At 34.0% G+C, this 13,393-nt stretch overlaps 1 protein-coding gene across 1 annotated transcript; it reads right to left on the bottom strand.

Moving 5' to 3' along the window:
• Positions 1–216: 216 nt before the first annotated feature.
• tst (superkiller complex helicase subunit twister) lies at positions 217–12,344 on the bottom strand. The gene is made up of 21 exons (XM_090112162.1): positions 12,158–12,344; positions 11,910–12,083; positions 11,237–11,495; positions 10,270–10,437; positions 9,338–9,639; positions 8,942–9,054; positions 8,461–8,692; positions 7,935–8,118; positions 7,393–7,530; positions 7,194–7,308; positions 6,775–6,901; positions 6,331–6,435; positions 5,763–5,919; positions 5,346–5,490; positions 4,769–5,091; positions 4,166–4,294; positions 3,837–3,969; positions 3,249–3,423; positions 2,548–2,991; positions 763–915; positions 217–471 (listed from the first exon to the last, which is right to left on the bottom strand). The coding sequence occupies exons 1-21, from the start codon at positions 12,194–12,196 to the stop codon at positions 325–327; spliced, it is 3,762 nt and encodes a 1,253-aa protein (XP_089968288.1). The 5' UTR covers positions 12,197–12,344; the 3' UTR covers positions 217–324.
• Between the last annotated feature and the right edge of the window lie 1,049 nt (positions 12,345–13,393).

Here is a 13,393-nt window from a genome sequence, read left to right as displayed (position 1 = left end):
AAACCCAAGCTGCTTGCTCTCTGCATGTCTGATCGCGACTAACTCAAAAACTACTGCACCGATTTTCATTCTGTTTTCAGTTTTCACCAATGGATAGCGGGATTCTCAAGGAAGTTTGAAATATGTAGGTACAAGATCACTGGTAAGATAAGAATACATAATTTGAAGTTTCATAATCACTTCTCCCATCGACACAATGAAATAATTGAACACTGATTAATTTTAAATATTTATTACATTTCGATAACAAGTATAAAACCAGTCAACTTCATCAATAAGCATGATTTGTAAATGTGATTCAGTTTTATTATTTATTTTATTTTTTTATGAAATGACAGTTTCTCGCTGTGTTGTGTATAAACTGGCGGCAAACACAATATCTCTTTTGATGGCCGTTGAAGCTTCCATCATCTTCGCCTGTAGTTTCGGATCACCGATAGCCACTGCTGCATCTTTTACATCAACCAGAAGCTGAAAAGATTTAAAATAGTATTCACACAAATATCCATAATACTCCAAACTTAAAAAGGACAATAGATAAACTCCCATAGATAAATACACGCGACAGGGATAGGTTCATTACACTGCACAGGACAGAAAATATAAGAAAAAATAGTACAGCTTAACAATTCGGCATCCACATAATATAGGTATTGTATGTCTTTTAGAAATGTGTAGAGCCAGCATAATTGATTTGAATTCTCATGACAAAATCGTTAAAAAATCTATTTACAAAATTAAGATATTATTATTAACAATTACCTCATGCAACTGCTGAATGCATCTAACAATAATTCCCTCTTGTACATCAGTGAGATCCATGATTTCCGCGAAAGGCTTTTCCAACGCCCATTCGTATACAACACGCACAAGGCCAAAGTTCAATCGCTCTTGCTGACCCTCAAATTGGGATACCTGAGAAGAAAGTGGCAAATTTATATTATTAAATTTCCTCATAATAAATGATGGTTAATTCATAATGATTAGAGTTCTGCAGAAAGTAATGGATGTATTGTTGATGCTTTCATTTAACATTACAATTCTTTTACATTAACATAATAATATCTTTGGGTTCGTATTTAGCTTTATTGTAGTAATGACTTTTTTTGCACCGTCAATAATCAACTGAACAAGTTTTGTGTAATCTTACATTACGCAATATTTTCTAAATAAACAAATTACAAATACATATAATAACTTTGTAAGTAGTTGTTTTGATAATCCACATACACGTAAAATTACTTTAATCTATCTGTAAAGTAAAATTTTAAACACAATATCACAGACATGTATCAAGATAGACTAAGCGAGTGTATGTACTTCCCGTGTCCAAACTAAGTTTATGAACCTTACTTGACGCTGGCCTACACTCAGTCCGCGCTTGCAGTTCGCCAAGGAAAGACGTGAAGCTGAATAAAGTAAAATGCCGAATTGCGCCGTTATAAACTGTAGAAACTCCACAGCTGTGAGTGGCCGAGTTAGCATAGATGTTTCATTCCACCGGTAAGTAATTTTCTAATCAGAATATGCACTATTTATTTTAAAATCAAATAAAGAATATCTGTGGAAAACGATCGTGACAAACACGGATACCAAATCATACGAAATGATTCGGAATACATTGCGGCTTTTACTTGGCACGGTAAAGATCGCGTCGTATGATAACAAGCAATGAATAGCGTCTTCTCATTTTTCTGTTCTCATTTTTCTGTCCAATTTTGTGGTTAGTGATGTTCATTTGATGCAACAGTTCTCGATTCTAATCGATTTTATAATCGAACAGAAAAATGATAATTTGAAGAAGCAATTTTTCAGAAAAAAAGGCATAGATTTTTTTTGTCATTTAATACGACTTGACCTAGAACTTTTAAGTATTTTAATACAAAGGTACTAAAAATAAATATTATGACATGGACGCCATTAGTTAAAGTGTCATCTTGGGAGTTTTTTAAGAAAACTCCTTATTGCTTAGACTATGTCTGTTTTTTCAGTTTTCCAAGTAACCCGAACATAAAAGAAAAATGGATCGATGCAACGGGACATAAAGATTGATTGATTGACAGTTTCATTACTTTCTTTCGATGGCCTCTCTAGTACGTAGTACATGGTAACACAATGGGCATATGTAAGAAAAAGCTAAAACACATTAGTTTACTTGTTAGAATATTAAAAGGTTTATAACTTTATTTTATCATTCCTCTGTCTATGGTAATTATCATTTTTCTGTCTTGAATCGATTTAGTAATCGATTACGATTCATTTATTTGACTACCTAGACATAGATCTAGTTTGATCTGATTTCTTTCGATTTACTTCGATGGGATAGGACGATACTAGAATCGCCGCGCGAGTGGCGTCCTAATCGATTAAGCGTAAAATGAAATTACCATCACTAAAAAGCGCTCGTGACGTCATAACGCGTCAAGGTCAGTACAAAAAATATGACACGCTTGGTTTTCATACAGATCGCGGTACTTGCGTAGTCTATCTATGTCTGTGCACAATATATATATATATATATAAATAAACATAAAAAAATTAACTCACCCCATGTTTAGCTTCAATAGAGCACAACTCCTCTTCAATCGCTTCAATGGCTTTAACACCCTCCGTCAATTTGTCAGTTAGCACTTGATCCACATGCGTTTTCGCTTGGAAAACAAAACAACTCAGTAATGCAGCGATTTCTGCTGGATTCTTATCCGTAAACACATTTCTAAAGACCAATTCTGATATAATTAGCTCATTTGTACCCATACAACATGCGACTCTGCCTTTAAGAATGACACTGTCATGTTCGTCTATATAATTTAGTTCTCGTAAAACTAAGAGTCTTCCTTGATAGTCCGGGTAGAGAGCTAGAGATTCAAAAGACAATAGGCGTTTGTATTTATCCCGTTTGCGCTCAGCCTGTTTCCTTTCGTATACGATTGCGAACTCGTTTTTGAAATTCGCGATGCCCGTGCTTTTCTTTTGCGTGTCTAGTTCGGCCTAGAATGAGAAATCAGATATGAATAATGAATATAACGTACTTTTAATGCTTATATTTAGATTTGAAAAAAACTTTTACTTGATTAGCTTCAAAGCGTATTACTATTTAGTACTATGGCCGTTAAAATGGGAGTAAATAATGTACAAAAAAACCTAGCATTGCATTTATTCATTTATTAAAAAATAAGGATTTAAACTTCAATTGAACTGATTTTTTGTACATAAAATAATCAGTTCGTCTCAACATCAAGATTTACCTTCAATTTATTCATTTTATCGAGCGAGTGCAGTAACTCTCCTGTAGAAATATTAAGTGACTGTGTAAGGCTGATCATTTCGAGCGCACTAGCGCCAGTCCGCACCGCGTGGCTCAAACGGGACAACTCTTGTACTGCGTTCGCGCAACTCGTGCCTACGGGCGCGTCTTTGAACCTGGAATATTTATTGTTTATTTTCATGAGCATTATTATTTATTATATTTTAATGATTTAGTATACATTATAGGAAGTTTAAGCGGAGTAATAACTCAGGCCCCGGAATCACAGACACAATAGAAAATCTATTGTGTCGTGGACCGATCGGGCCGTTCGGGGCTCAATGGGATAACAAAAAATGACACATTGGTTATTGTGAGCGCGCTATCGTAGAGCGTAGATAGTATTGAAGAAAAAATAATGCCAACTGCAGGGTAGTTGTAAAACCAACAAAATATTATCAAAACACTTTTGAATAAAAATTGATTTTAATTTTATTCAAATTTTTATGTGAATTTCTTTTATATTATGGTGTGTAAGAAACTGTTGTGTAATATCCATTATTAATAGATATTATCACTCCTGAATTACCTTGGCATTTGCCGTTTTTCCCAATCTTGTATAATAATACTTGCATCAATCTTCAAACTCGTCTTGGTGACCGCAATGATGTTCTTTGCCGCTATTGTTAATATAGTGTGCTCTAAAGTGCTTTCTTCAGTGCCTATATAAAAAAACGGTGAATTTTTCATATATATTTAATAAAATAATAATACTATTTTGGTGGCGATACCAAGCGTTAAATAAGAGTTTATCAACTGGTGCAGTACAACTGTACTAAAATTTGTAAGAATTAAGTGGTAAAATAAATCTCACAACATAAAATAAGCATATAAAATTGTATGATTTATTTAACTCACCAATATGATCATACATAGCTGAAAAACTCAGCATTCGGTACCACGCGTCATCGAGATCAAAGTTATACCTATTTGTGTCTTGTTCTACTGTGTTAAGGACTAAAACTTTGTATGGAGTTTGACGAGGACCTAAAATTGAAGAAATAATAAAAAGATTGAATTAGGTATTTCAAAAAACGACATTAATCGCTTAATTTATTACGCTAAGTTATTTACGATGTACAAAGTTTGGTTAGTTAAAAAATAATATATGATTTTACAAGAGATGTGTGGTAACTATTATTCGAGACAGATTTACCTACGTATGATATAGATACGCACAATATTTTTACGTCTGCATGCAATTAAATATGTACTTAGGTTCTATAACTGACCACCTCCTTGGTACAGTGGTTGACGCGTGAGCGTAGCAACGAGAGGTCCTGGGTTCGATTCCCGGTGCAGACGAAGAAAAAAAAAATGTCTCGGTCTGGTAGGACTCAGAAGGCTGATCACCTACATATGTCCCTAAAGAAAATCGATAAGTGGAACAGATGTATAATGCATCTGCCCCTTACGGCTTACCCCACTAGGGGACTTGGGACTTCACTTTTTATAACTCACCACTACTATTCAAATATATGCCCAACTGGTTGATATAAGGCCCCGCTGACAACAGCAATATTCTGCCAGCCACAAATTCCTTACAAACTTTAGGCTGGCTTAACAAAAGTGGCATCATTTCATTAAGAACATCAATATATCCCACTGCTGTATCATAGAAAGTGGCCAATGGGGTAAGATGGGATGCTAGAGGAGTGCCACATTTCTCTGAGTATTCCTTTTCAGCTATTTGCAGTAATTTCTTATTGTTATCCTGTTGAAGAACTTGGTGCAGTTCTCGGAAGGAACGTTGCATCATCCCTTCTACGGAAACTGTGGCTACTCTGAAAATGTATAGGAAAAGTAAATGTTAGTGTTTATCAGTAGTAATTTTATTACATTTTTCCAATTATTTAATTATTTAATTGTACCTTTCTTTGATTTCGAAAGATAAAAATTCTACTGAATTTTTTAATTATCAAATGCAACATTCTTATATTTACAGATTATATAATAAAAACAGCATTAAGTGTACAATGAATTCTGATATTAATAAGAAGCAAGGAAGATTGTCGTATGAAAAATAAATATGATTTACCGTAATAAACTCAAAATCATAGCATAAGTGAGCCTGAATTGAGAAGACAACTTCTGTGGAGTTCCCAACATCATTTCTTTGAGTGTCATTTGGTCTGGGACGCCATCTTTACACAGAATTATCACTGTACCAGTATCGTCCAAACCTGGAAATATATTTTTGTAAATATTTTAATCTTTGTATTACTTGTAGCCAACTCATGGAAAAAAACATACTTCATTTATAAACGAAGATAGTACAAGAGTCGATAGTGTAGAATTTTTTTTTATTGGTAATAGGGAAGCGCTTGACCACAATCTCGCCTGAGATGTGGTCTAAGATGGAACGCGCTTCCCTAGAAGGTACCAGTGTAGAATCGTTTGTTAGAACCTTTTTTTTATAAAAATAAAGCAAGTATAATTATTTATTATCCAATACCTCTCCTGCCAGCTCTGCCTGCCATTTGTATGTACTCAGCAGGCACCAAACTGCGCGACTGAAGTCCATCAAACTTTGTGATGTCGTCGAATATTACAGTCCTAGCTGGCATGTTCACTCCCATCGCAAATGTTTCCGTTGCGAACAGGATTTTTACCTAAATTAATTTAATTAGACCTTTATAAAAATAAATGGTTACTTCGAGAATGCTCTGTTACTATGTTGTGTATCAGAAAGAAAGTTTATTCAATACAACAGATAAAAGAAAAATTAAAAACAAAACTAAAAATAAGAAATAAGTGGTGGTAAAAAGGGTGGATATTCAGCATGTTCACTTGATGTGAAGCGTGATATTAAGAGGTTATGCAGATTCAATTCGAGCTAGTTGTTCCTGAGATTAACACATTCAACTAAAGAAACTATGTATTCAGCTTTACAATATGTAGATATCATAGATGTGTTCGATTATATCACAAAAACATAATATAGACAGAACTCAGAAATAAAGCTGAGAAGAAAACTTAAGCGGCTTTTGTATGGATAGAAATAATTTATGAAACATACTCACATAACCAGATTGGAACAACATTTCAACTATTTCTTTTAGAAGAGGCAATATCCCACTGTGATGGACACCAATACCATTTTCTAGAACTCTCTGCAGTCTTATAACCTGGGAAAAATATGCACTGATAGTTTTTTATTTGCCCAAATTAAATTATATTTTGACACTATGAAAATTCATGAATAGCATGGAAAATACATTGATTTTTAAAAAACAATTTGTAGGTTTTGTATAAAATTTAATGTTTTTGGCTATCTCTAAATACAATCTTATAGAACTAAACCTTAAAATTTTAACCCATTGAGCCCTGAACGGCCCGATCGGTCCACGACACAATAGATTTTCTATTGTGTCTGTGATTCCGGGGCCTGAGTTATTACGGAATATTACAAAAAAGTATCTTCACGAAAATTAACAATTTTGTGCAATAAATACAATGTATTGTACCTGTGGTAACTTTCGGTCCGGTTCCTTGAGCCTCTGGAGACATCTTTGGAAGAACGATCGGATGTGACCCTTTTCTTTAGCCGTAGTGAGATCAACGGACATCAAATTTTCCGCATTGTGATCGCATCTGTAGTTTTTAAATTATTATTTAGTATTTTAAGCTACTTACAAATATTATAATATCTTAAATAACGACGGATTTAATGGAAATCCGAAATCTAGCGATTTTGTTAGTTTACAAGATCGAGTAATGTAACCAAGTAAATCTTATGTGTCAGAAATTAAACTTCTTGGACAAGATTCAAAGACACCAAAATCCTCGCCTTACATCATGACGTGACGATATTGCCATGACGCGACCTTGAAATTTGGCTCTCAACGCGCCTAAAATCATGTTAATAAACTTGAATAATTCTTACCTATTTCGAGACAATGTGAAAGCCACAACAGGCAATTTATCATTTGAACGCAAATGGTCAATTAGAGCAACCCACATTGTTTGCTCTGCTTTTGGATTTCCGAATTGTTTTCCACCTAAAATTATTAACAATATTTGAAATTTAATATTAAAAACATATTCGGATTGAATAACTCAAAAAAACATATTTTAAATAGTACCTTTCGGTCCAAAACTTTTCTTATACTCGTTTTCTCTAGCTTTTTTAGCCGCAACGGCTTCATTATAACCTCTAAGTTGGAATTTTCCCTCTTGATCCACAACTAAGAAGCGTTCATGTTTGGACTTTCCACCCGATCCTGAAAATATTATTAAGAAAATTAATAAATATTACAATAAAAGCGAAAAACTTATCGACTCTAATATCTAATAAGTCTATAATCTCATAACTCTATAAACTAATAGATTGATAGAGAAGTAGATAAGGATTTCAATCAAATTATTTGGTGGTTGGTAAGATGTGTGTGACAATATTTATCTAATACGTATTTTTAAAAAAAGCAAAGGGCGTGTGTGCCGACTGCCGAGCACACGTGTCAGAAGTGAAACTTCTTTGGCAAGATCTGGTTTTGATAAACCATCTTGCTCAAAATCTTGCACTTATCATACATCACCATCTTAAGCCGTTCTAAACATATTATTTGCCTATTAGGATTAATAAATGATTATTTATTAAACAAAACAAATACTCTATTCAAATTACCAGTATACAAATAATGGCACAACGGTACGGGTCGTTTAGGAGTAGACACGACAAAAACTTTCCGTTTCTTAGTCCGACCTACCCAATCCGCAAACTGCAGCGTATTCGGTACAGTCGCACTTAACATCACTATACTGACGTGAGCTGGTAGCAGAATTAATACTTCTTCCCATACATAACCACGCTGAAAGATAAACATATTATTTATCATTTGAAAATGGTTTACCTATAACTTATAAGATGAGGGTATATTGCCTTCTAGAATTTACTGTTCCTTCAAAAAAATTATAAAATATTATTAGACATAGGAATAGAACAAAAAAAGAGTCGATCACGAGTACACATTAGACCGCCTTCTTTAGCCATGTCCAGGCGATAAATGCGAAATTTAAAAATGTGGAGACGAGATCACAAACGAATTCGCTTCTTTAGCCACATCGAGGCGAGAAAGGTTATTAAAAAATTTAGAGACTACAGATTAAAAAAAAAACTCATTTTCATCTATATTTTAGTAAATAGTAGTTACCTCTGCATTATTGATATAGTGAACCTCGTCAAAGATAACAAACTCCAGATCTCTAGTAACATCAGATCCACAATACAGCATGGATCTTAGAATCTCAGTCGTCATCACAAGACAGGAAGCTGTCGAGTTAATTTGTAGATCGCCGGTTAAGAGACCAACTTCTCCAAATGTTTTGTTGAAATCATTGTATTTCTGGTTTGATAGCGCTTTTATAGGTGACGTGTAGATAGCTCTGTTAACAATGACAATGATATTATGCTATTAATATACACATTACTTGCTTATAAAAACAAGATAGTAAGGGAGAACTAAGTTTGAGATGGCCATCTTCAAAAAAGATGCGCTAGTTTATTTGTAACTACACATTAAGTATGGCAATGATATATTAATTTAAATTAGGATCATGAAGGAGTCAGTATTTCTGCCAAAAATTAATTGATTTATTCCAATTTATCAGTTTTAATACAATTTATAAGAGTACCTTGTGCAATTTCTCCTAGACATAGCAATAGCATATTCTGCAACTACTGTTTTTCCAGCAGATGTATGAGCTGCTACAAACACGTGATGTCCTTCTTCCAACTTAAGTATAGCCTGGAAGTAATAAATAAAAACTGTAGTCATTTAGGCATTTCAATTTTCATTGTTGAAATTATTTGTAATATTTTGTAATTAGGTGTCCATTTATACCAGAATTGGTCAATCAGACATTCAGTCAGGGTCTCATAGGCATTGTAACTAAGTTCAATTGTGATTTATTTTGTCAAATAACTAGTAAACATTCTTCATGCATTACACATTATTATTTACCTATTACCAGAATTAGTCAATCACGAGACTTTATTAAACATACATGCTTATTGATCATAATACAAACCTGTTTCTGAAAGTTATCCAACTCAAATGGATAAGCATGTGCCAAATCCTTAATTCTCTCCTTAAACTCAGGCACAGGTTGAGATACGTCAATCATTTCAGCCCATTCTGTTGAAGTGACACCAGTCCTAGCTGTGGGGTTTGTTATATTCAGTACTGGTATTTCTGGCAACTCAACTGGTGGTTTTATAATTGTGCTCTCGAGGAAATTGTCATTTGCTTCATCAGATTCAATGTCGAGTTCTATTTTTTTAATTGGTTTTGGTTTCTCTTGCTGTATTTCGTCGTCATCTTGCCATAGACCTGAATATGTAAGAAAATCTATACATATAATAAATCTGTAGAAGGGTCAATTCTGTACATTGAAAATATTGAAAAAATAAATAGCAGGGGATGTTACTGGATCGATACCAAACCCAAATATGTGATTAAAAAAATTTTTGTCTGTCTGTCTGTCTGTCTATATGTGAAGACATCACGTGAAAACTAACGGTTCGATTTCGATAAAACTTGGTATAATTATACCTTATTATCCTGGGCGTAAAATAGGATACTTTTTATCCTGAAAAAATACGAAGAAAAAAAAATAATCTTAATTTTTCAGTTTTATCCATAGACGTTGTTCTGTAGAACAGCGAACACACGTTGGGTATTATTATAGGCCTAGCCGTATTTGAGTCCAATAGATATTTTTAAGATGTTACTGTCAGAGTTACTCAAAATGGAGAAATAATCCATCCACGCGAAGACCGACATCCGCGCGGACGGAGTCGCGGGCGGAAGCTAGTGTAAGAAATAAATTAATTAAGTACTGCAAGAATTGGGTTTATTTTACTATATTCAAATGATTTTGGACTAAATTACATAAGAGTAATTGCAAATGCATATAAGGTAATTAAAATTTTCTTTCTGCAGATGCTTTTTGTTTCATACCAACTAAATGTGTATTGTTGTCCACCACTTCTTCCAAATTGATATCAATTTGGATATCTTCTTGTTTTTCCATACTTTGATTGTTCTCATTTGTTGAATCCAGTAGTGTCACACCATCATTGGCAAATACAACATTCTCTTGACATCCAGGTGGTTGTGTTAAAATATCTAAAAAATGTTTTGATAATACAGTAGAACTCCAATTATCCGAACTCCGACTATCCGAATCGCCGATTATCCGAATCACAAAAAATTGTCCAAAAAAAAGTCTAAGTGCGCTATTATTCTTCCCCTAACAAGAATATGGAGAGGATGATGATGATATAGATGCGTTGTCACTAGAGGAAATAAGAAAAATGATTGCAAAATTGTTGCAAAAGATTTAAAACATGTGAAAATTTCATGTTTCTTTCATTTAATTCAATAAAAAATAGTGCAATATCAAAACGTAGCTTTTATTCTCTCCAATGGCAATTTTTTTTTAATCCGATTATCCGAATATTTGATTATCCGAATGGGCCCCGGTCCCCATTAATTCGGATAATTGGAGTTCTACTGTAAACAGTTTTATTACATCACCACCTAATAAAAGCATTTTAAAATATAATAGGAGAACTTTCTTTTACTGCTTTTCATGTTTTTAATAATGATAACCAGATGAAAAATGAATTATTGTTTTTTTAAGCTACTGCATAGCTTCTATCGCGGGCCTTGAGCGCGGGGACCGAATCGAGAAATTCCGTAACAAAAAAACCTCACGCTCCCCATTCCGACGGGCACGGAGGTGTGGCTTGAAGGCATGCTATGCAATAGCTTTACCGCGGCAGTCCCCGAGTGCCACACGTTTTTTTTTTTATTTATGTAATTTTAGAAATTTATTTGTGTATATATTTATGAGATTTTTGAATATAATTTCTTGAGCTATTAATATAATTTTGTTGTTATATGTAAATGCACAAATCTTTACCTTCACCCAAAAACTTTCCAGGCTCTTCATTTTCCAAGTTAACAATAACTTCTCCAGTTTTTGCAGCTTCCTCCAGCATTTTTTCCAATTCCTCTTCAAAGCCAGCTGGTAAGAACGGGTTCTGCGTGATTGTTCCCCTTGTAGCCATGTTTGGAGGTAGAGGGGTTCGGGACATGGATAAACTGACTTCATCATCCTCTACTGGTATACTTACTTCTTCTACACCTATGATCTCACCCGTGATTGGATCTCGGACTACCTAAAATTTTGAAAATATTACAAAAAGTGAAGGGTAAGGGGCAGATGCATTATTCATACATCTATTCCACTTATCGATTTTCTTTAGGGGCAAGTAGGTGATCAGCCTTCTGTGTCCTGCCAGACCGAGACTTTCTTTTTTTCTTCGTCTCCACCGGGAATCGAACCCAGGATCCCTCGATTCTACGCTCACGCGTCAACCACTGTACCAAGGAGGCGGTCACGGAAAATATTACAAAGTAGGGATTAAACAATATATCATACTTTTCGTACTTTTATTTTGCGGTGTAAAATCGCCAATTGATATTGTAATAGGCGATATATTTAGGTAGGTAGCAGCAGTAATAAATTGTTATAATTAATAGGATATATCTGGGTCATACCTTTATAAAGATTTATCGGTTTTCATACATACCTCTAGAGTTGTATCGAGACCGATATCATCTTCGTCTATTTTAAAAAGAGAATCAATATCTGGTGTTCTGTGCCAGTGGTTTTGGGATCTCTCCCATTGGTGAATGGATAGTCTTTCCGGTTTTAGTAAATATTCCTTCACCCGTTCATTTAAATCGTCAAAAATAGGTGGTGGCTGCAATTTAAATAAATAAGTACAATATGTTTATGTTTACCTTTTATAAAATAAAAGATTTGTATAATAATTACCTTTATAAAGGAATACTCCTCTTCTGTATCTACTGGCATTGTTATCGGTGAGCGTTTTATATTTCTTTTTAGTTATATTGATTCATACTTCAACTTCACATAAGAATAGTACAAAATATTTGCTTTTCAAAACCTTATACACCGCACGCACTCGTCTCGATACATGCAATTTTTGATTTTTCACAGCTGTTCATGACAGTTTAATCTGTCAACATGACACACCGGTTTTATTCAAGATTGCCATTTTAAAAACGTTTCGCTAAAGGTATGTACAATAATTTTTATTTAAAACACAATTTAAAATAATATGTAACGGTCTACTGGTCCCTAAGACTGGTCCCATATAATTATTTAATATATTCATTTAGTTATTCGTGATACAATTTTAATGATAGCGATAAATTTTGCTCGCAAGTCACTTATAAAGGTTTTTTAAAATCATATCTGTATTTTCTGAGTCCATCAGTTAACAAATTAATAAAAATCTAGTTTCATTAAACGGCCCTTCTCAGATAAAACGTATATTAAGCTTAGAGTATTTATACAAATTACTGTATATAATATATACTCTAATAAACTTAGACAATGATATTAAGCCGCTGGTTGGCCGCTGGCTGTGAGTAGGTTCACGCCCAAAGAGAAGTACAATAATTCTATGTTCACGCTGAACCCATTAAGACTGTCAGCAATATTTTATATTTTTCGTCAGGTACGCATAGCGAAATAACGTATTGTCGATTAGATGTGGACAAAAAAATGTGATAATAAATTATTGTAATACAATAATAAACCGCGTCATGCTCACTTGGGCGACATGACAATAATTGACAGTCAGTTTGGTCTGAACAAGGTCTGAACCAAGAAGCTTATATCTAATCTGAACCAAGTCTGAACACGACCTTATTGTAGATATTATATCTAATCAACTACATAATATAGATGTCGTGGTCATATCGATTTGATCATTTCATGATATGAGTGGCCATTTCACGAAATGGTCGCGTATCGTGAAATGGCCAACATTGTTTGATCAGTTCGTTAAATCGTCAACGTTTCACGATTTGGTCATCCACATTTGGCCAGATCGTATAAAATATAAAGAGTCCATAAAATATTAAAAAAAATCAGAATAACTATATTCTAAAAACTTGTTTAATGTCATTAAAGTTAGTGCCGCGGCAGCGGCCGGCGAATGCCAGAAGCGAATCGTTTTTGCAATAGAAAACAGTTAGGTTA

Source organism: Colias eurytheme, chromosome 18 (genome assembly GCF_061535395.1).
Source record: "Colias eurytheme isolate Ceu_HAF_F1 chromosome 18, ilColEury1 Martin Lab GWU primary, whole genome shotgun sequence".
NCBI classification, from domain to species: Eukaryota; Metazoa; Arthropoda; class Insecta; order Lepidoptera; family Pieridae; genus Colias; species Colias eurytheme.
The sequence above is the reverse complement of the archived record's forward strand: the minus strand, read 5'-3'. Positions and strand labels throughout refer to the sequence as shown.

Excerpts from the sequence above, each read along its gene's own strand:
- tst (XM_090112162.1), bottom strand. The coding sequence starts at position 12,196 with ATGCCAGTAGATACAGAAGAGGAGTATTCCTTTATAAAG. Across the intron at positions 5,092-5,345 it reads ATGATTTTGAGTTTATTACG|AGTAGCCACAGTTTCCGTAG; the intron begins GTAAATCATATT and ends ATACATTTTCAG. Across the intron at positions 916-2,547 it reads CTATTGAAGCTAAACATGGG|GTATCCCAATTTGAGGGTCA; the intron begins GTGAGTTAATTT and ends CTTTCTTCTCAG.